The 24,998-nt window shown below is 39.1% G+C and overlaps 2 protein-coding genes across 2 annotated transcripts in view; one reads left to right on the forward strand and one right to left on the reverse strand.

Annotated features, from left to right (window-relative positions):
- Positions 1-24,998, reverse strand: part of Vtcn1 (V-set domain containing T cell activation inhibitor 1) — a 63,013-nt gene that overhangs the window by 22,267 nt on the left and 15,748 nt on the right. The window lies entirely within an intron of this gene.
- On the forward strand, positions 21,502-21,919 carry LOC107156110 (60S acidic ribosomal protein P1-like). Its single transcript, XM_048814595.1, is given in 2 exon segments — positions 21,502-21,771; positions 21,773-21,919. Coding segments are annotated over 2 exon segments (417 nt in total).

Here is a 24,998-nt window from a genome sequence, read left to right on the forward strand (position 1 = left end):
TGCAGATACAATTAAGATGAAGTAAACCAGGAGTAGAGTAGGCCCCTAATACAATATGACTGGTGTCCTTATAAAATGGGAAAATTTAGCTGGGCATCATGGTGCGGGCCTATAGTCCCAGCTACTGAGGAGTCTGAAGCAGGAGGATCCCTTTTTCTCAGGGGTTCAAGGCCAACCTGGGCCACATAGTCAGACCCCATCTCAAAAATAAATAAACTTTAAAATTAAAAAGGAGAAATTCGAACACAGATACATATGCACCAAGGAAGAAAAACATGTGAAGTTGAAAGCAGAGATGTATAAGCCAACGAACACCAAAGATTACCAGCAAACCACCAGAAGCCAGAGACGGACCAGATTGTTTTTTATTGATCCCAGAGGGAGCTAACCCTGCAGACATGTTAATTTTGGACATCCAGCCACCAGAGCTGAGAGACAATACATTCCTTCTGTGTAAGCCACACAGTTTGTGGTGCTTCTTTATAACTTCCCTAACAAACTAACACTAAAAGGGTTGCTTTGAGAGCAGATGAAACATTGAATAATATATAATCCATAAGGGGCTCTTCATGTATTACTTTATACTATAAATATTTTTACCTGTAGCTACTTCAATTAAGTTTAGTATTAAAATTCTGTTTTATTCATTATTAAAATTTGAAGGAAGGGGCTAGACAGTGGACACTGGACAGATCCTATCTAGATGCTTACCAAGAAGAGGAGGACAATGGAGCTCAAGAGTCTCAGTCCAAGCAGCTGTCCCACCCCCCATCACCCTCAGGCCCACGTGTCCCTGCTGTCAACCCAGAACCCTGCCATCAGTCAGTCAGCTTTCTATCCGAGCAAGAATAACCTTGAGGTTCGTTCTGAACTTGTATTCCCTTGGGAAACAGTTTAACCTCCAGAGACTTGGAAAGAGCAGCAGGAACTATCAGAGCAGCCAAATGAAATAATTCCTGTCTGTTGCTTATTAATTTTTTAAAAATATGAATAAAATATTTCACATGAGGTGTTCTGACGTTGGTGTTTGGTCCTTACCTTCCCAGAATAGTTTCCTTATACAGGATATTTTTAAGGCAGAACTCTGTCTTCTAACCACTGCCCTGGAATCCACAGTGCACTTTGGTCAGATAGTTAGAGAAGGGCACAAATAAAAACCAATGGTTTCTTGGGAGGACTTGCTCATTTGGTAAACATTTATTAAGTACTTACAGTGTGAAAGACAGGGTGCTGGGCAATGTGGAGGAACTATAGAGATGAAGTAAACAAAGTCCCTGCCTTCAAGGAACTTCTGATTAAGTCGAGGTCTCACACACACACACACACACACACACACACACCTTTTTAATGATAAGAGGAAAATGTAAGCAGGGCTTCAGTTTAGAGAGGATCAAATTGCCACAGGATTTAGAGGGAGGTAGGAACTACTCAAACCTGGGGGAAACAGGGAGAATCATATGTATTTCCCTGAAAAAAATGCATTTTGAACAAACAAAAGGTGAAGAGAAAGAGTTTATTCAGAAATACATTCTGCTAATGCATGCTACTCTACACTCTCTGTCAGAGGCAGAAACAAAGAAAAGGTGGTGTTTCTACCTCAGCAGCAGGGTCAGGACCTAACAGGCACACTTTGGTGCCCTGGGCTGGAAAGTTCTTTCAGAGGCTGCAGAATTCAGAGCCTCCCAGGTGAAGGGCCATCTTTGCAGCCTGGAATTCTGCCCAACACATCCATGCTACCCAAATGTGGCCTTGTTCAGCGCCTTTACATGTTTTTGTTTCACCTGGTGCTGCCTCTGCAGCACTTTGAAAGCCATTGGTCATTTGTTAAATGCACATCATATACATTCTTGGAAGCTCCCAGTCTGGAAAATCACATAATTAAGGTGTGAGGATTTATGGATAAAAGAATAGGGTTAAGGATGACCACTCAACACCTGTGTGACTTTATAATTGGCCTACCAACACAAACAGTAATTGGTATCTTGGAAATCAAGGCAGGCAGCTCAGTAGGACCAGAAGCTGCTTCAGAGAATATTAAAAATGCACAAAAAATAATAAGATGGACACTCAGACTTTGGCTGCTGGGAGCCAGTGGGGTTGCTGTGAAGATGGGCATAGGTAAGTGCAACCTGGGACATGCAAGGCTGGGATGTGCTTCTCTGAGGAGGGAGCCCCAAGTGCAGACATTCATTTAAAATTAAAGGGAAAAAAATCAAACTGGAAGCCATGCTGAGCCTTTCCCACTGAAGTTGTTACTCATCTCTGCTATTTTAGCTCTCCTTGCCTTGGAAAAAAATCACATGTGAACCAGCACAATTTCCCTGTTACACTGTCATTGTTCCCCTATCTTGCAATTACAAATGAGCTAATTGGTGCTTTATGAACACATATTACAGCAGACATCAAGGAATAAACTTAGAATCCTATCTCTGTAAGGATTGAATTTCAGAGGTCCAGACAAAAGCCAACTCTTCCTGGGTATGTGCTGCATACCAATGCTCTGTGTATGGTGTCTTGTTTAATCTTTTCAAAAAACCTAGTAGGTAAGTACTACTACCATTACCTTTATTATTTATTTATTTCTGTTGTTCCTTCTTTATTGGTGCATTTTAAATAAACATAATACTGGAATATGTTATTATCTGTTTGTGTATGCATACAATATAACAATATAATTTGGGTTTTATGTGCGAGAAAACTGAGGCTTATGATAAGTAATAGATGAAGCTCTCACAGCTATGGTTGAGTTAGATTTCAAGCCCAGAGAGTCTGGCATAAGAGCTTGCACTTTAGCTATGTGCCATAAGTCTAGAAAAAGTCCCAGGTGGCAAGCAGCCACATGTTTGGAAGGCTCCCTTTATCCCCACCCCTGCATATCTCCTTTACCTGCATTCCTGAAAACAAGGGCTTTGGGGATCTGCTACATAACATATGGAGCCCTCAATCTGGAAAACACAAAATGTTTTTTTGTTTTATTCAAATATTAACAGTTTCTATGCTCTCGAGTTTCTGTTTCCTTCTCAAGTACTGACAGATACTATGTCCTTTATAGGTCATTGGTTTAACTCTACTTGTACAATTGATAAGTGTTTAAAACTCTGAAAACCAGATTAAGTTAGCAAACATAATTAATCTGAATAAATCCACTTTTAAATTACTATATCAAGTATTTGAGTAAATCAGGCTATAGCAAACATATTACTTTGCTCATAACTAATGAAGTGACTAGGGTTATAAAGAATGCTAAAGTTGAAGACAGCTATTTCAGGGTATCCAAAAGTGTCTTTTTTCTCCTTCCCCCACTGAGGGGAAAAAGGAATTATAGACAGCCCTCCATCTCCACGGATTCTACATCCTTGAATTCAAACAACTGAAGATGATAGAAAATACTCAGAAAAAAAAAATTGCATCTATACTGACTTATTTGCTTGTCATCATTCCCTCTCCACACAGTATGACAACTATTTACGTAGTGTTTATATTGTGTTAGGTAGATAAGTGATCTAGAGATGCTATAAAGTATGTAGGAGGATGTGCGCAGGTTATATGCAAACACTGCACATTTTATAGAAGAGACGAGCTTCTGCAGATTTTGATATCTGAGGTGTGGGAGGGTTTTTTTGGAAGCTGTCCTCGGATACTGAGGAACAATATATTTTAAAACACTACATGGAATAAAGCATCAGGCTTCAAAGTAAAATTAACCATTTTCTAGATATTGATTAATATTGGTTTCAGACTTCTGAGAAGCTTAGATTGCTGTTTACTCAAGTTTTAATTTTTTTTTTTAATTCTCCCGAATAATGCAGGGTATAGAGCTTGTTTAGTTAGGTTTGGGAAAAGGATTTGGGGGAATAGCTTATTTTAAAAGAATTGCCTGTTGTTGAATACCAAATCAAAGCATCCTCTATTCTTTCCAGCTGCTCCAAGAATTGTGACACAGTCTTGTAGAGTCCTCCAAAGCACAGGTCCCAGGATCACATCATGACCTGAGTCCCAGTATCACAAAACCCAGGAGAAATGGTGAATAGATTTCATCTGGCATGCTCACTGCCATTTGAATGATTAGTAGTGGTGGCCTAGAATATTGTTCTGGAAGAGATTGCAACGTGGCCTCTGGGTCCACCATGCGGCCTGCGCAATGGTTTCATTAATGAGGTTCTTGGCATAAAAGTTAGCTAGAAGAGATCGAAATAAAACACACAGACTCAGTTACCTTATTTCTATTGCCAGGTCCGAGACGGCTCCCCTCTCTGGCTCCAACCTCTAACCGCCCCGCAGGGCAGCAAGGATTACTCAGGGCTAGCAGGAGAGAGAGAGAGTGAACACGCCTGGGAGTAGCCTTTTATTGGGGAACAAGAAATTCAGGGGAGAATTCCATCCAATGAAGGTTGAGGGGGACTGCACTCCAAAGTCAGGGTCAGTGATTGAGCCCCCGGGGTCAGTGGTCAGTCACACCCCCACACGGACGGGTTCTCTCATCAGGAGAGGGCCGGGAAAATTCCGACACAGCCAGAAGCCTCAGACCCAAACCGGGAGTCACCCAGTCACGCGTGAGAATGGCTCCCCATATCTGGGCAAGCAGGGAAGAGTGCCAGCACTGATTAATGTTTTCTAAATGGGCATATGGGCCCCATGTATATCATCTCTGGGTCAGCAACAGCACATGAAAGGGGGTTTCAACTGATTCTAAACTAAAAATCTGCCTGAATCTTAGGCTAATTTAGCAGAAATGTAATGACGGTATAATGGCAGTACTAGCTGATGCTTCTCTGCGCACATTTTTATCCCACACATTAAGAACACTGATGCATAGTTAGGACAGGGCTTACCAACCTTGGCACTGTGGACTATTCAGGCTGAATAATTCTTTGTTGTTGGGGGCTATCCTGTGCATTGTAGGGTTTTTACAACTTCCCTGGCCTCTACCTTATAGATGCCGGTCTCACCCCTGCCCCTGCTGTGACAGCCAAAAAGTTTTTCTAGACCTGCGCCCTGGTTGAAAACCACTGATCTAGAAAAGTAGTAAGAACAAGGTGGTGATGTGATTAGAAGACATGTCTTTTGAAGAACAGTTGAAGGAACTGGGGCGATTTAATTTAAAGGAGACTAAATATAGCAATGCTCATTTCAATATTTGAAAGGTGCCATATGGGCCTGTTCTCCATCGCTCTGGAAGAAACAAAGCCACTGAGTGGAAAGTTCTAGGAGGTTAGATTTAGATTCAATATACAGAGGAATTTTCCAACACAACTCTTGGTACTGGCCTGAGATTGCAGAGTTCCCCATCATTGAATATACATGTACAAACAAGGGCTGGAAACCTCTTAGCCCTCTCTTGCTTAGGGTAGCAAGGAGTGTCTACCACCAGATAAAAGATTGGGACAATTTTGAAGCCTCCTTTCAAATGATGACTGTAATCTGACATTTCCTGGTATTTTCTCTGGCCTTGCCATTGCTATCATTGCATATTCTAAATACGCTTCCTGAAAATTTTGTGAATAATAAAACAATGATAGCTGATATTTACTGAGTGTGTTGCCTCATTGATCTTATTTAATCCCCATAATTCCATGAAATAGATTCTATTATCTTTGTTTTCTAGATGAGGAGGCTGAGGCCTAATGGCTAGTAACTCCCTGAGGGCTCATCCTGGGGAAATCAGAGCAGGATTAATTTAAGGTCTGAGTTGCCATCATCATCAGTCTTGGTTATCTTACCGTATTTACATATCCCACATTTTATAAATCTAAGGGTTCAAATCTGTTGTGAGGCTTGTGTTTTAAACAACTGTAACCAATGGAAGGACAGCATGCACAGTTTAACACAGATTGAAAAAATTCATATCCCCTAAGAGGTGTCTTTTATCTGAGACTCTGAAAGGAAAACTGGGAGTGTCAGGTGGAAGATTCCAGAATATGCATAAACAGATACCTTTCCCAAAAACAATATTTGAGTTGGGAGCAATGTCATTCTTTTTTATTAGTCAGCCTGCTCTATTTATAACTGTCCCCTGATTGTCATGATGCAGGCATTAGCATTTCATCATCCTGTGCACAACGTTTTCCACCGGCACTAGCAGAGCCAGACAAAAGTCAATACAAGGTTGATTAGTAGTCCTTTTCCTAATCAGACCTGTATTCCCTGTTCCTCCTTATTCTCACTGCCGAGAAAGAAAAGAAAACATCTCCAGAAGATTCCCTCAGCAATATAACCGGTCCCATTGTGTTTAATAACAAGCACACTTCAGACCTTTCATGACCCTCCCATGAAGTGCTTGCACTGTTAGAGAAGGCAGGAATTCCTGTCTGTGTGGTTTAAACTGAAACAGCCTCCTACTTGTAGGTTTTCCAAACTGGAGCTTAGGAAAGATGTCCAAGTGGGGTCACTGCAACTGGGTGAGGTTTGGCTGCTAACGAACATTTCCCTTTCATGGTTGACTCTAGTTGTGCTGGTTGCTGTTCTGTGGGCTCACAACCTCCCTCTGTCTCATCTGGCATCACCTTGTTCTCCTCACCTCTCATTCCTCTGGTCAGCCATAGACGAGAGCAAGACCACTGCTCAGAGGTGGCCTGGCCATTAAATATTAGTTGTTATTTTTAAATCATAGAGTTAATTCTTATTTTTATCCCTTCTCCCTGCCTTCCAATTTAAATGACTCCCGATAGTTTAAAAAAGTTCAAACTGAACTAGAGTTTCAGACCATCTTAAAACGCCAACCCTTGTCCTCTTCTGGAAACCTGTGTTCTCACCAAACTGATTTGTTCATTGTCTCTGACTGCTCTCTGCCTAGAACACCCTTCTGCCTCCTCTTGGGTTATCAAAAGTGGGACCACTCAAATCCTGGCCTCGCTTATCACCAGCCTCAGATGCCTCCCCCTGAAGGCCAGCCCAGAGCTTCTCTCCCATCTCTTTGCTTCAGGTATTTAAGGGAGCAGGGCAGAAGGTGGGCCTCAGAAGGCTGAGCCTGTGAGAAGGGAGGAGGGCAAGGGCCAACACTAGGGATTTGGGGCTGGAAATGGGAGGGAGGAGGTGGACAGGACAAGCTCCCTCTGGGAAGAATGTGGCTCCACTTAGCCCATCCTCCTCGTCAGTCCCTGTGGCTGTAAGTCCCTGTGATCTGGGTCTCAGGAAGATGGATGGCCTAACAGAGCCAGTGATCTATAATCTAGATTACCTTTGCAACACCCTAAAGCCACAATGACTCTTTTGACTTTTCATTCTTTTTCTTGCCTTCAGGAAACCCAACCCTGTCACTGAGGAGACTTAGAGAAGTACTTGGGCCGGCTGCATCTCAGAAAGCCTAGCCCTGGGATCCATTTGCTGTTTATTCATCAATAAAGCTAGAAACAAGCTCATCTGTCACCCTCAGAGCTCTTCTCTGACACCTATCTTAGGTGGTCTCATTCCTCTATGTTATGAAATGGGGCCTGGTGTCATATTGTATGCTCTAAGGCTTCTATCATTCACTCTTTTTATTTCAGTAATGCTAGAAAGTCTTCCCATTGAAAATAGACAACTGCATACTGGAAATCGAGAGGGAGCATACTGTTCAGTCTTTCAACAGTCCTGCCAGGGGGTCCATTGCACAACCTTACCTATAGGGACCATGTTCTCACATGTTGGACTCAGGCACAGTGCTGTAGGTGTGGCTGTGTAAGGTCTGAGAACTGCAGTGTGAAATCAGGCTGTCACACCTATCCCTTCAAGGCTTGGCCTCCTGGTACCACAGTCGCCGGAAGCAGACCACATCCTGGGGCTACATGCACCTATGACAACCCTTGCCTGGCCATACCTAGGATGCTACTAAAACCCAAAGCAGGGGAGATAGTCCCTGTCCTAAAAATCAATAGTCATCCCTGACTGAAGTCTTCTGTGGACATGTCTATCTGTAACAGACACAAAGAAAGTTTCCTTGGCCTTCCAGCCTGGAACCTGGCATTGATCCAGGGATAGGCTACAGAGCTATGACGAAATTCAAAATGTCTCTTTTATTTTCTGATGAAGATCTCTGCACATCCAGATACGTTTTTAGAAAAAGGATGGTTTAAGTATAAAAATAAAATATTGATTTGAACATATAAAGTGAAAAATACACATTAATCTTAAATTTTTATAAAAGTTGAATCCATAGAAGCTCAAGAAGAGTTTACATAAATTTGTGAATATTTTGTTCCATTTCTTTCTCCACTTCTGGCTCCCTACCTCTATGCCCCATCCATTCTAGACTTTTACTTTGGATCTCTAAATATGCCAGGCTGTTTCTTGCCTCTATGCCTTTGTTCTTGAGTTTTTCAGGTTCTTGGAACAGGACAGGGACTTAATAATGTTTGTCAAAGAAATGCTCCACCTTACAGACTGCTCCTCTCAGTACCTGCACGTAGCATCTGAAGTACATGGAATTAACAAATATCCATACTGTGCTCCTAAGGGGAACTAACCCATTCTTAAGTTTAAAAAGCCACTTATGGGAAAAATTACCATTTCTCTTCCTCTCTAAAGGAAAACAGACTTTAAAAAATTATGGCATGTGAAATCTTGCTGATGCTATGGATTATAACAAAATGATTTGGAGGGTTAGAAATTAGGGGAAACCTGGATGGCTGTGGTTAAGAAAAGAAATTAATTGATAACAGTTAAACTTCATTGATAACAGTTGTGTTTGATGATAAGTTAAACTTGAGTCCTGTTGGTCATTTCTCTCCATGCATAAGGAACAAAATAGAGTTCTCTCTCTAAATAAAATAGGGACTTTGTAGGGAATGAAGAGTTAAGTTTCCAGCAATAATGCATACTAAATATCCTTAAAAAAAATAAAGACCTTACTAAAAATATTTTAAATGCTGAGTAAAACCAAAGCAAACCACACAAACACATTTCTGAATACTTGGTTTTGCTGGCAAGAAAAATAACAAAGTCTTGCAGTGGCTAAAAATGAAGCAAAAACATGAATCTAGACTGGTGGGAGTTGCTGAACACAGTGGCTATCTACATGCCCCACAAACCAAATCTTCTGTCTTAAGAGCCAGGCAAAATACTAGCGTCAAAAATAAGGGTTCACGCAAGGGAGGGACTAATTGGAGACCCACATAAGCTAGAACTCTTTCCCACAAAAGACAACAACCCTATTTGGTCTTCGTTCTGGGTGAAAGGAAAAAATATTCTCAGAAATTATGTCTATACAAGATAGTCATCATGCAAGTTTGAGTTGTGTATCCACAATGCCTCCAGTCCCAAAAGACTTTGAATCAGGAACTAGTTTTAAAGACCTCTCACTGGTGAAGTTCCACTGCCTACTAGAAGTAAAAGCAAATATTCTCTGAAGAAATGTACCTTTTTTTTTTAAGCCCAAATCTCAACAAATGTCAGATAAAATCCCCCCAAATAAGAGGTCATAATAAAAAGTCACTTAAAATACACAAGGAAGAAGTTACCAAGAGCGGGAATGGATGTAAGCAAGGGCAGATATAGAAATGAGAAGACATCAGCTCTTGAAACTATCAGATACAAAATATGAAATAAGTGTTTTTAATGTGTTAAAATAAATAAGGAAATGGAGAGCCCAAATAATGAACAAAAGGAAAAAAAGAACAGCTGAATTTGAAAAAGAATCAAGCAGGACATTAAAATAAATAATTGAAATTTGAAACTCACTGGACAGGTTAAGTAGATTGGATACATCCGGAAAAAAAAGAATTAGTTAAGCAGAAGTAAATATTGAAGAAATCACACAGGATGCAGTACAGAGAAACAGGAGATTAAAAATACAAAGGGAGATACATGAAGACCAAATGAGTTTGAATTCGTATCTAATCAGAGGTCCAGAAAAAGAGACTAGACAAGGAAAGAGAAGCAACTTTCAGAGAGAGAAATACCAAATTGTTTCTAGTATCTACGAAAGAATCAAATCTTCATTTTCAAGAAGCTCAATGAATCTGAGGTAGGGAAAAGAGAGAGAGAGAGAGAGAGAGCGAGAGAGAGAACAGAAGACGACATTTGACAGTGAAATCGAAAAAAATGAAGACCAAAAGAACATCGAAAACATTAAGAGAGCAGACAAATAATCTAGAAAGAAACAGGAACTAGACTGAAAGCTTATTTGACAAGGGAACAAAGGAAGACAAGAAACACGATGGTATTCTATATCTTTAAAGTGCTGAGAGTGTATCTATAATATCTAGCAGGTATTATGGACACTAATATGATAAAGACAGAATATACTACCCACCATTAAGGCTTTATGTCCATTAGAAAGACTCCTGGATGCTGCTATAAAAGCTTAGAGGTAAGATTGATTCCTTCACCAAAGGATAGAAACAGCCTTAATGGTCACCCAAGAATCTTCTTCAGGCATATGGAATAAGTGGGAGATACAAGTTACAAAGCTTTTATTGTCCGGAAATCCGTGTTACCAAAAAACTTCCAGAGACCGACCAAAGAAAGCATTTCTTGACTAGCACAGAACCTGACGCCTAGGCAGCTCTGAGCTGCCACTAGGACACCAAAGCTTGTCCTTCCACCAGCAGCCAAGCAGGGGTGGTGGCATCTTCCCTTCACCCTTGAGCAACACACTCACAGATCAAGGCCAGAGACAAAAACAAAGGTTCCGTGAACTTATGTAGAAATAATTTTTGAAATTAAAAAATTATTGATTTTTAAAAAAAATTTATATATGACAGCAGTGTTATTTAGGAATTTAAAATCAGGAAAACCAGAAGTTTTAAAATTTTAGGCTAGGTATACATTATTTATTTTATAGTTCAGAATCCTTTATGAATTGCACATTGGGCATGGGTGGGTACCACTACCATCTTTTTAATGCCTAGGGCATTATTTCTGAGCTTGAAGGAGAAATACTTAAGACCCTGGAAGGGAACCATCTTCTTCATTGGTGCCTGTCCTCAGGATGTATGTAGTGTCAGTGCCTAGCATGAAGAAAATGTCCTAAAAATGTTAGTTCCCATTCTTCAGGAACAGAAACATTTTTGTTTCTTCCAGGTGTGAGAGGTCTGCAGGGCATGGCTAGAGTTCATACCTATTTGAATTTCTAAGAATTTCAATGACTCAAAGGGGACACTGGGTAAAACAACTAAAATTAAAACAGGCTTATTAAATGTGAGGTATATAGCCACGGTATGGTTGGAACCTCAAGGAGGCATTTTTCTCTGAGCACATAAAGTAGATTGTACCTTTTTGAATATAGGAATGAAACATCTCTAGGAGTCTGAGGATCTTCAGAAGCATGAACTTCAATCAAGGCTCTAACTGGTCACAAGCTTCTTTCTTCCCTAGTATTAGAGAAGTGAGCTCACTGTTGAACTTTTAACATTTTCTTTGCAGTTTTATAATGCTCTGCTTCATGTTGGGATTGGGGTTTGGGAAAGTAAATTAACTATTTATTCAAAGAGAGAGAGAGAGAGAATTAAATAGGTGATAAAATACGGAAATAAATTGGTCAGTGCAGTGGATGGGGTCTCTACCTCACGTCCAGATGTCCTCTGTCCATTCAACTGGTACCCTTGAAGCCAAGGGCACTTTAGCTAGGCATATCTTAATTATCCAGGTCTCAGAACTATGCCTGTTCTAGAATTCCTTAGGCAGATTCAGAGAGGATTACTATTTTTACATTTGGCTGCTAAGATTTCTGGGCCTCTTTTCAAACTCTTAAGAAAGGAGTTTTTTTCCTATTCACTTTAACCAATTAAACAGTATTACCAAAACCTATAATTCAGTTGTTCTTTCAAGGTACTTAAACAACCAGGAGACACATCAGTAGCGCTTATTCTGGAGCATGAGATTCTTAATAATGTACTGCATCCTTTCTGCTTACTTGTAAGCTACAGATTCCTCATTCTCTAGCATGTGATCTTTCCCCCAGCTAATTTTTTGAGAGGAGACCAGCGGCAATGTGTATCAGAAACTGTCTCTGTGTCCTCATTATACTCAGTACGCTGCGCCTAGTTTGTTGTTATGACACTTGTCACATTATATTGAAATGATCTGTTTGCAAATTTGTGTCTCCTTTAGTCGCCTCTGAGTTTCTCAAGAGCAAGGACTGTCTTTTATTTTTGTGTAATAAGATGTTAAATCTAAAGTTTCAGCTGAGGTTCCAAGATACAATAGATGCCAAAGTGAGGTACTGCATCATTATGCAGAATTTAAAAAGGGAATCTTGACAATCATTTCCATAATTCTTAGCCACCTCACTCAGACTAAGGGTATAAAAAGAGCTTAGAGTAGGGAAGGGAGATTTGTGAAGATATTTCTTTGGAGACAAAAACTTTTCTGTGCTGTGAGAACCTCCTCCTTTCCCTCTCCAACACACAAATACAAAGCTTAACTTGAAGAGCTTATTATATGCTCCCTCCTGAAATGAGCTGGGGGGATACGGATAATTGGAATCTACATCATACTTGAGAAATTCAACATGGTCTAGAACAGAACAGATGAGAGAGAGAGAGAGAGAGAGAGAGAAAGCTGCATTTGAGTGGTCACTGCTCTTTCAAGAGGCCACGAGTATGTATTTCCCATGTTGAGTCCTTACCAGTGGGAACACCTGAGAGAGGGGATTTGAACGGAGAATCTTGTGTGAAGTGGACTCTTCAGTAAACCAGAGTCTGAGGTGACATAAGGTTGCTGAAGGAGAACCAAATTTTCATGAGAGGCTTCAGAATTTTCTTCATGTATTTCCCTACTGAATGCACTTTAAAAGGTCAGGAGAAAAAAAAATAATTTTTTCTTTGATTATGACTACTTGTCACGCTGTATTCAATGTATCCGTCATATTTATTTCTCTAAGTGTCAGACATGGGGCCTGACTCATCCTAGGGATTTGATAATGCTGAATTGAGATGACCTGATTTGGGTATATATTCTTCTACCACTGTACCAAACTATGCTCATGAGCTAGCCCAACTCCGTGAAGGTCCATATTTCAATTTCAGGGTTTTGTCATAACTGTGTGTTGGATAGCCGAAAATGCCAGGAGTTTCCTGAGAAGTCAGAAGAGGCTATGAATATTTAATTGTTTTCCACTGTCACTCCACAAAAGGGAGACTTGGCAAAGGGCCGCATTAGGAGTAAGAGAAGCTGATGGCCTCTATTTCACTTTCTCCACCTTGCAATAACTTTCATCCTTAAATTGATAATAAAGCAAAACTCTATCAGAAGAAATTTATTCCTTTGATCTTGTTCTTAAAGTACTTAGTATAATATTTAATCCCATAAACCATGGATACCTGAATGAATGAGAATTATCTCACTGAGAGTAGGGTTGGATGATAAATTAGGAAGAGGAGGCTGAAGGGAATAACATCACCAAGATGGCGGAATAGGAAGCTCCCACACTCATATTCTCCATTTGGCAACCACTGATGGATAAAAGTGACTTTGTGGAAGTTTTGGGATCCAAGTAGGATGTTACAAAACCATAGTAAAAGACCAGACTGAAGAAGGTCATTTTGAAAAGACAGGCTCACTCCCAGGAGGCAGGCTCACTAACCATCATCCCAGTTTCAGATCTAGAAACAGTTCCATCTCTGTGGGTTCACCCTGCATGAACTTGGTCTTGCCACCAGCATCATCTGGTGCTGTGATGTCCCCAGTAATATGCTATATGTTTCAGCTCACTTGTAAGCTACACAGCCTCTTATTTTTTAGTGTACAACATGCCCTTTGGTGAATTTTTGAGGAAAATCAGTGGTAGTATGTATTAGAGAAGTCTAGGAGGAGTCATGCACTGGTGCCTCAGGCTCACTGACCTTGGTCCCTGCTGTGTATCTTAAATCAGCCTGTGACCTGCCCATTCCTTTAGGTTCCTGCCCATTAAGGAACCTGAAGAGAGACACATCCATCTGTGCCCTGTAAGGCAGGCCTGCAAACTTTAATCTCTATTGTGGATCCAGAAGAAGACTTGCGACTTGGTTCCAGCTCCTTTCATCCCAAGACTGGAGCCAGGTTTGCCTGCTTAATGACCTGGAAGGAACCCTCCGAGGGACCTGGCATGGGCCACAGCTATATGCATACATGGTAATAGTTCTACCACCTTTTGGCCTAATTGTAGACACTGATACAGACATTTGTCCAAGTCCCACACCTACTGACCAAGGTCTGCTAAAAGTCCAGTTGACTCAGGGATCAGACAGGACCCATACATACCCAAACCACTGGACCCTGCAGCAGACCTAGAAGCAACTACTGGCTCGAACCTGGCTGGAATGTGATACTAAAAGCAATCCATCAACCCAAGGACCTGACAGGAAAAGGATACCTGCTAAACCCAATCTGTAAAGACTTGAAGCGGGTGTGTCTTTCTTCAAATGCACAGATACCAATGCAAAGGCTCTACGCATGATGACGAATCAGCAAACATAACCCCACTGAAAGAAACTGATAAAGCTTCAGCAACCAAATTCAGAGAAATGAAATTCTCTTAATTGCTTGACTACAAATTCAAAATAATAATCTTAAAGAAGTGCCGAGAGCCACGGCTGAGTCGGAATGGCCCCTGGCATTTTGCCAATAGTATTGATTGACAGGCAAGGCATTACTGTCCGCCTCGGCTGCTACTTTGCAGTTCTCACGCTACTTTGGAGTTCTCATGGGGATTCCCGGGAACTCCCAGAGAGTTCCCATTGGTTGGGGAAGTGCAGGATGAGGGATTTCTGGAGGATATTTCCGGCTGCTGGTTCCTGGAGGAGCCGCGTGGCATCCGGGAGGAGTTCCCGTGAGCGTGTGTGGAGAGTGCTGGTGGAGTTCAGAAATAAAGTTTGTTCCTGCTTCAGTGGCTCGTGATTTGTGCCCAGTGAGACTGCGGCAAAGAAGCTCAATGAGATGCAAGAAACATAGACTAAAAAACTATCATGGAAAAATCAGGAATAAAATGAGAGTTTTGCCAGGTGTGATGGTGTACGCCTTGTATCCCAGCAACTCGGGAGGCTGAAACAGGAGGATTGTGAGTTCAAAGCCAGCCTCAGCAATGGCAAGGCATTAAGCTATTCAGTGAGGCCCTGTCTCTAAAATACAAAATAGAGCTGGAGATGTGGCTCAGTGGTTAAGTGCCCCTGAGTTCAATCCCTAGTACCAAAAAAAAAAAAATGAGAGGTTTAATAAAGAAATAGAAAAGAACCAAACAAATCCTTTCACTGAAGAAGACAATGACAGAAGTGAACATTTAATGGATACCTTCAACAGCAAGTAAGATCAAGTAGAAGAAAGAAGCAGTGAACTTGAAAACAGGTTATTTGAAATTTGAAAGACAAAAAGAAAAAAAGAATGAGGAAAAGTGAAGAAAGTCTATGGTGTCTATGGAATACTATCAAGTAAACAAGCATGCCTTAGTTGAGTCTTAGAAGAATAGAGAAGGAAAGGGGAAGAAAGCTAGAAGTAATAGCCTCAAACTCTCCAAACCTTGGGAGGGATATCTAGATTAGTGAAACCCAAAAGCCCCCAAGTAAGGCTGACACAAAGAATATTACCAGAAGACATATTGTAATCAAATTGTAAACGTGAGACAATGAGAATCTTGAAAGCAGGAAAGAGAGACTTGGCACATACAAGGGAAACTTCACAAGGTTATCAGCAGATTTCTCAGCAGAAATATTGTGGGTCAGGAGAGAATGGAATGATACATTCAATGATGAAAGAAAAAAATTGCTGACTGAAAATAATGTATGCAGTAAAGCTATCATTCAGAAATGAATGATATATGAAAACATTTTCAGAGAAACAAAAGGTAAGGGAACCATCACCACTAGACCTGCCTTACAAGACATGCTAAAGAGAGTTCTTCAAGTTGAAATGCAAGGATACAGAGTAATAATGTGAAATAAAGATACAAAACTCACTGGTAAAAATTATTGTACCGTGAAGTTGACAATATTCTAATACTGTAATAGTGTGTATAAATCACATCTGACTCTAGTGTAAAGTTGAGAGAACTAAGTATTAATAATGACTATAGCTATTATAATTTGTTGATGGTCGCACAATGTAAAAAGATCTAAAGTGTGACATCAATAGTAAAAAGTTCAGGAGTGATAAAATGCAGTTTTTGTATGCAATTGAAGTTATGTTGTATTAATTTAAAATAAATTCTTATAGCTATAAAGATGTTTTAAGGGGGTGGGGATGTAACTCCATGGTAGTGTATTTTCCCAGCCTGTATGAGGTCCTATGTTCAATCCCTAGCACTGAAAGAAAAAATGTGTTGTCATATAGACTCATGCTAACCCAATGGGAAAAAACAAACTAGTAGATCCACAAAATATAAAGCAAAAGGAATTAAAATATGGCATTAAAAAAATGAACAAACAAAAATCAAGATACAAAAGAAGCCAGAAAGACAGGAATAAAGTAACAAAGCAACTATAAACCAGTCAGAAAACAATTTCAACATAAAAAAGAAGTTAACTATGTATTAATTAATACTTACTTTAAATGAAAATGGGCTATATTTTCCAAACAAAAGACATAGAGTGGATGAATGTATTTAAAAACAAGATCCAATAATATGCTGCCCATATGAGACTTATTACAGTCTTAAGGACAAAGACTAAAGAGAAGAAAATATTCCATGCAAATGTTAACTGAAAGAGAGCATGAATGGCAATACTTAGTTCAGACAAAATTGTCCTTTGTTCAAAATTTATCATGATAGACAAAGAAGGTTAGTCTATAATGACAAAGGGGTTAATTCATCCAGAGGATATAACAGTTGTAAATATGATGCACCAACATCAGATCACCTAAGCACATGATGAGCAAAGGTTAACAAAACTGAAGAGAGTAGAGATGAGAATACAATAAGGTAGAATACTTTCATGCCCCACTTTCAACAATGGCTAAGTCATCCAGACAGAAACTCATCAAAGAAATAGTGAACTTGAATAACACTATAGACCAAATGAACCTTTTAGACATATACAGAACATTCCATCCAATCGTAGTAGAATAGACACTCTTTCCAAGTGCACACAGAATATTTTCCAGGCTAGATCATATACTGGGCCACAAAAGAAGTCTTAACAAACTTAAAGAGATTGAAATCTATCAAGTATCTTTTCCAAACACAATGGTATGAAACTAGGAATTGAAAACAGGAGGAAAATTAGAAAATTCACAAATACGTGGAAGTTAAGGAACACAATTCTGAACAACAAATGGGCCAAAGAAGAAGACGTAGAAAGGCAAAATAAAATGTATCTTGAGGGCTGGGATTGCAGCTTAGTTCAATCCCTAGTACTCCGCCCCCCCCCAAAAAAAAATGTATTTTGAGATAAATCAAAATAGAAACTTGTGAAAAACAGAAAGTCTGTTGGTCCATTTTCAATGTATAGTATGTTGCCTTAAATGTAAAATTACTTGACACTCAAGAAAAGCAGCAGAAGGGGAGAACAGAGTGGAAAGTTACAAGCAGGTAACACCAGAATGTGAAAAATTCACAGCCCCTTGAGAATAGAAGGGAAGAGGGAAGGAACCAACTTAATCAATAAGGATAAAATGCAGTGTATGCCCAAATGCACTCAACCCAAGAAGGCCTTCCCAGCACAAGGGAGGTGGGAGCAACTGAAGGTATATTTCTTTAAATAAGCCAATAGGACATAGTAAAACCTAGGCAATATACCCCCATGGTACTCAGTCAATGAGGAACCAAGGGAAGGGCTGTGCATACTAGGGAATAAAATGCTGATTATAACAGCTCTGGGTGTCCGTTCACCCAAACACCCAGTCTTGCAAGACCATCAATAAAGAGCTCCACTTTTGCTATACTTCATGTCTCTAAGTCCATTCTTTGGGTTTGGACAGGTGAGCATGTTTCTCACAAAATATAGCATACCAGACCTTACTCTCAGGATTTGGCAAAAGCAGTTCTTATAGACAAAGTTTATAGCAGTAAACACCTACATGAATAAAAAAAAAATATCTTAAACAAACCTAAGTTTAAACCTTAAGGAACTGGAAAAGAAGAACAAAGTAAGTCAGAAGTTAGCAAAAGAAAGGAAATAACAAATCTTAGAGTAAGAATAATAAAGTCTACAAAGAAACTAGAAAACATCAATGAAACTGAGTTGGTTTTTTTGAATGAAATTAACAACACTTTAGTTAGACTACACAATAATAAGAGAGAGGGAGAGGACTTAAATAAATTATAAATGAACAAGAAGTTGTTATAACTGATACCATAGAAATACAAAGGATCATAAAAGACTCCTATGTATGATTAAACACCAAGTTGAATAACCTAGACAAAATGGAGAAATTATAAGAAACAAGTTGTAATAAACAAGATTAAATCATAAAGAAATAGAAAATTTGAACAGATCGATAATTATTAATGAATTAATTTCTGAACAAGAAATTAAGAAAACAATCCAGTTTACAATAGCATCAAAAAAATAATAAAAGACTTAGAATGAATTTAACCAAGGAGGTGAAAGAGTTATACACTAAACACTATATATTTTGCAAAGTTTTGATTAATGAGATGGAAGGAGACACAAGTAATTGAAAGATATTCTGTGTCCATGGATTGGGAGAATTATGTTGCTAATATTTCTATAGTTCCCACAGTGATTCTTGCCAAGCCCATCTTGAGCAAGAACAAAACTGAAAGCATTATACACTCTTACTTTTTTAAAATTTCAAATTATAGTAATTGAAAGACATATAGACCAATGGAACAGAATCAGTTAGGAGCCCAGAAATAAACCCATTCATACACAACCGACTAAACTTTGACAAGTGCACCCACCGGGAATATCAATAGCAAAAGGATATCTTCAATAAACCATGGTGGGAAAGCTATGTAAAAGAATGAAATTGGATACTTTTCTTGCACCATGTGCAAAAATTGAGTTGAAATGGATGATTTGGGAAGATGCTAGAATAGAGGAAGCCTGGGTTTCTAGTTGCTCCATGAATTGGATCCAAGCTGCCAGAGTACTGCTTCTCAGTGAGGTTGGTAAAAGAGGGAATTCACTTATATTCAATATCAGATACTCAGAATCTCTTAGAGATTCAGAAAGTTGGGTTCATTGAACAAAGAACAAGAAAGAACACATTGGAGCTAAGTGGATTGTGGCTGTGGGAGTGGCACTGGTTCACGGCAGAGGGGAGGGATAATATCAACAGAGAGAAACACAATGGATAAATCTGGCACAGAAAAACCTATAGATTAGAAAAGCAACCTGAACTTAGTTGATCCAGAAACTGCACAGTAAGCTAGTGTTTGAAAAGTGCTATTTCTCAATTGGCAGGCAGAGAGCGGGGTCCATCTTGAGGAGCTTGCTGCTGTGGGAGCCGGAAGATTATAGCAAACATAGCCATCCTGTCCCCGAAAGTGCCTGTTGTGTGGCCTAGGATGTGCCTAGCAGAATGTGAGTGAAACAGGCACAGAGAAGATTGCACCCAGTAGGGGTTCAAGTCAGAACTATGGAGGGGTGTGCAACTTCTTTGAGTCTGGCCGTCCACCTGGCCAGCTGAAGAGGATCAGGAAACTGAATAGGCAGGTGTGAATGCACTTGGGGACTATTCTTGAGAAGGCCACATTCTTGGACCGCAGAGTGTATGAGACCTATGGAGGGGTGGTTCCCTTCCCCCATGAGTAGAATTCTTGGGAGCCTCCTGAGATAGAGACTCCTAGCACAGGTCAACATCTATCTGGACCCTACGGGGTGTGTTGATCTAATCTATTCAGAGCAGATACCACCCAACACATTCCCTAGAGGCTGATAAGGTCTAAGCCACAGCTAAGATGGAACTTCCCTTTTGGAACTCTGTAGTAGCCCCACCCAGGGAGTACCTCAGTCTGGTCTTTGGGGACAAAACTCCAATTGATAGTATTTTCCATTTCATCCTACCTTATACAGGTAAGAAGAAAATCTGAGCTATTTCAACCAGTTTGTTTTGGCCACTCCAACTGGTACCTTGGTAAGCAACACAAGAAGAGGAAGAGGTTAACAAGCTCCAGCATGCTCTCTTGCGTTTCTCTCTCTCTCTCTCTCTCTCTCTCTCTCTCTCTCTCTCTCTCACNCTCACTGTCTTTGTCTCTGTCTCTCTCTCTCTCTCTCTCTCTCTCTCTCTCTCTCTCTCTCTCTCTCACCCAAGAAGAAATGGAAAGAAGGCAGTGACCATTCATCCTTAACCCTGGTTTTGACCATCTCACTAGATAAAATTATTTCATGAAGAATCTTTTTTACTTTTTTTGTTCATATTGTGTTGTTGATATATAAATATACACACACATATATACATATATACATATTTGTCTCTTTTTTCATTTTTGGCAATTTTTACAATGATTATTTTTCCTTGTCTTTTAAGGGTTGGGATTTTAGTTTATTTTCTCTTGTTTCTCTCAATTTATCCTTTCTTCTCCTGTTGACAGTCAAACTCTCTTGCTCTCGCTCTCTCCCCCCATTTACTTTGTCTTTTCTATTTTTTCTCCTCCTCTTTCTTTATAATCATCACTTGCTATATCTGTTCTGCATTTTTTCTGGTTCACATTGTAAACATTCTAAACTTTCTTATCACATTTTCCTTTCTCTTAATGAACTGTATTTTCACCATCTTTTAGATTTGCTTTTCATAGCTCCTGCCCCCCATCATTCATGTTGTTGCACTTATTAGTACTTATTAGTACTGTGGATGGCACAGTTGACACCTACTGTTTACTTTAACTCATGGTTTTCGTTTCTATTGGCAATTGTTGACCTCGCTTTTCCTGTTTTTGTGGTAACTAGTGTTGTAGATATCGTAGGAGGCACTGGATATTTATTTTAATGCTGCGTATTGTTTGCTCCAGTTGTTATTATTGTGTTTCCCCTTTACTGAGCGGTGCTCAGAGTCTACAGGAACACAAGTTCACAGGGTAGAGACTCTGCTGCTGACCTAAATCCAGCCAAGAGAATACTTATCTTGATTCACACAGATTAATCATACTCAAACTTCAGTGATTCTTTAATACAAAGAACAGAAGAGATGAAATCCCTCAAATTAAGCCAGGTACAGTGGTGCATGCCTGTAATCCCATGACTTGGGAAGCTGTGGCAGGAGGATTGCAAGTTTGAGCCAGTCTCAGCAAATTGGTGAGGTCCTAAGCAATTTAGTGACATCGTGCCTCAGAATTAAAAATTTTAAAAAGGGCTGGGGATAATAAGCTCAGTGGTGAAGCACCCCTCTGTTAAATCCCTAATACCCCACCTCAAAAAAAAAAAAAAAAGAAAAGAAAAAGAAAAAGACCAGGCCCAAGTAGGAATGATTAGGGGGTCTCTCAGATCCCATTCATGGACATTCACTTCAACAGCAAAATTCAACAGAGAATTAGCACAAAGTCTGTGAACATCATACCTCTGAGGAATCTCAATCTAGGTCATTCCAGGTCACTTTGGCAAGAGAAGTCAGTCCCCTAAAAAGTCCTACATATAAGAGTGGATGAGAAATCCATCCCAACAGATCATAAAGCCCAACAGAGTCTTCCTTCCTCTGCTGCCACCAAAGTACATGGTCCTTCTGAGGAAGCTAAGGCCATGTTGGGGTGAGGCCCTCACTTCATCCAGTAAAGCAGTCCATGACCTGGCCTCCGTATCTGGCCTGTCCTGTTTATACTCTGTCCTCATCCAGCATGACAACAAGGTGACCATCATGGAGGATAAAATCAATGCCCTCATTTTAAAACCTGGTGTAAATGATGAACCTTTTTGGCTTGATTTTTTTGCAAAGGCCTTGGCCAATGTTAACACTGGGAGCCTCATTTGAGGCACAGGTGCTGGTGGGGCCTGCTCCAACAGCTGGTGTGGCAACAGCAGGAGGTCCTGTCCCCACCACCACAGCTTCCTCAGCTGAGGAAAAGAAAATGCAAGCAAAGAAGGAAGAATCTGAGGAATCCAATGATTACATGGGATTTGGTCTTTTTGACTAAACTCTTATAACATGTACAATAAAAAGCTGAATTTTGCTGATAGCTTTTTTTTTTTTTTTTTGGAGGGGAAATCACAGGAATACAAAAAATGTGGGGGGAAAAGGTAACATGATGCCTCCTAAAATTTGTAATTCACCAGCAACAACTCTGAAGATATTAAAGTGGATGAAATATCAGATAAAGAATTCAGAAGAATGATTATAAAAATGATCAATAAGTTCCAAGAGAACACCGAAAAATAGCTCAACAAATTAAGGAGGCCAGTTCAGGATATGAATAAGAAATTCAATAAGAAGATAGAGATATAAATAAATAAATAGTTGAGAGTCTTTATTTAATAGAGTAGGCATACTGAAGACAACATCTCAGAACTGGAAGACAAAGTGGTTGGCCTTGAACATTCAGACAATATGAAGAAAAGAAAAGAAGTAACTATGGCCAGAGAATATAAGAACTCTGGGACAACATTAAGAGACCATGGTTAAGAACCACTGCTATTGAAGAAGACTATGTAATATGTCCTAATAGCATGACCCTTTTTAGGGCAATAATAATACACAATTTTTCTAAACCTTGAAAATCAAATGGACATCCAGATACAGGGTTCATTCAGAACTCCAAAAGACAGGAACCTCAAAAAAAGAACACATTATAATTAAAATGACACATTATAATTAAAATGCCCAACATACAGAACAACAATAGAATATTGAAAGCTCAAGAGAAAAACCTTGGGTCACATTTAGAGGCAAACCAGTCAGTTGCTTCTGATTTCTCAGCACAAAATCTAAAATTCAGGAGGGCTTAGAATGATATGTTCCAAGCTGTGAAAGAAAATAACTGTCAACAAAGATTGCTATATCCAGCAAAGCTGTCCTTCAGAATCAAATAAGAAATAAAAGTCTTCTGCGATAAGCAGAAAACAAATTAATTCATGACTACTAAGCTGACACCACAGAAAATAAGTACTTGGCAAAGAAGACATCAAAAATGAACCCCAAAGCACACAAATGGACAAATATTATTTAAAGAGTAGCTAAACAAATGAGGAACAGGACCATATTAAACATTAGAAATAAATATAAATGGCAGGAATTAATAAAAATCTGTTTGTAATAACATTGAATATAAGTGGTCTCAACTCTCCAATTAAAAGACATAGACTGACAGAATGGGTTAAAACACAAGATCCAACTATATGTTGTTTGAAAGAGACTCACCTTACAGGGAAAGAGCCACAGGCTGACAGTGAAAGAATGGAAATGGATATACCCTGCAAATGGAGCCCTAAAACAAGCAGGAGTACTCTCATATTCAACAAAGTCTGAAAGCCAAAATTAATAAGAGACAAATAAGTTCACTTCATACTGGTAAAGGGAACAGTCCAAGAAGAAGACATAACGTAAGTAAATATGTATGCCCCAAATGTTGTTGAACATAGTTACATAAAAGAGACAATGCTTGAATTAAAGTCTCAGATAAACTCCAGTACAATAATATTGGGTGATTTCAACATATTCCCTTCACCAATAGATAGGCCACCCAGACATAAACTCAGGAAATACTCTTTGGACCTAAAAATTATTAGAAATCAGATGGACTTAACAGACATCTATAGAATTTGATCCAACAACAGCTGATCAATTTACTCATGAAACCTTCTCAAAAATAGACCATATTTTGGGTCACAATGGGAATCTTAGAAAATACAAAAATTTAACATAATCCTTTCCACCTTATCTAATCATAATAAAATAAACTTACGTATTGACACTAATAAACCTAAAGAAACTATATAAACCCATGGAGATTAAATAATACATTTTGAATGATGAATGGATGATAGAAGAAAAACATGGAGAAATTTTAAAAAATTTTAGAACCAAATGAGAATAGTGACATGTCATACCAGAACCTCTGGGAAACACTAGAAGGTAGATCTAAGAGGAAAGTTTGTAGTTACAAGTGCCTGCATAAGAAAATCAGACCTCCAAAAAACAACCAAGAATATATCTCTAGGCACCTGAAAAGCAAGAACAAACCAATTCCAAAACCAGTAGAAGAAAGGAAATAATTAAGATCAAAGCCAAAGTCAATGGAATTTAAAATAAAAAAATATATAGGATAAATGGAATGAAGAGTTGCTTCTTTGAAAAGATAAACAAGATTGATAAACTCTCAGCCAAATACAAATTAATAAAATTAGAGGTGAAAAATGGAGAAATAACCAGACATCAAAGAAATCCATAGGATAATTAGGGACTAATTTGAAAACTCATACTCTAGTAAATTGGAAAATCTAGAATAAATGGCTTTGTTTTTAGACACATATGTCGGCCAAAATTGAATCAAGAAGACATAGAAAACCTAAATAGACTAATAACTAGCAATGAAAATATAAGTAGTAATAAAAAGCTTTTCAACAAAGGAAAGCCCAGGACCAGATGGATTCTCACCTGACTTCTATCAGGCATTTAAAGAGGAGCTAATGTCAATGCTCGTTGAATTATTCCATGAAATAAAAAGGGATTGAACACTCCCAGATGCATTCTATGAAGTCAGTAACACCATCATACCAAAACCAGATATCAAGGAAAGACCAATATCCCTGATGAATGTAGATGCAAAAATTTTTAACAAAATGCTAGCAAATTGTATTCAACAACATATTAAGAAGATTTTACATCATGACCAAGTAGGCTTTATCCTAGGGATGCAAGGACAGTTAAACATATGAAAATCAATAAATGTAATTTACCACATAAATAGACTTAAGGACAAAAATCACAAAGTCATTTGAATAGATGCAGAGTTATTAGCCCTTGACAAAATTAATCACCCATTCATGATTTTTAAAAAAACACGGGAGAAAACAGGAATAGAATAAACCTACCTCAACATCATAAAGGCTATATACCCAAATCCCAAAACCAGCATCATAGTGAATGGGGAAAGCTGAAAGATTTTCCTTTAAAATCAGGTACAAACAGGATGAAAATGTTCACTCTCATCACTCCTATTTAATATAATACTCAAATTTTTAGCAGAGCAATTAGGCAAGAGAAGGAAATAAAAGCCA

Source organism: Marmota marmota, unplaced genomic scaffold, assembly GCF_001458135.2.
Source record: "Marmota marmota marmota unplaced genomic scaffold, marMar, whole genome shotgun sequence".
In the NCBI taxonomy this organism is placed as follows: Eukaryota; Metazoa; Chordata; class Mammalia; order Rodentia; family Sciuridae; genus Marmota; species Marmota marmota.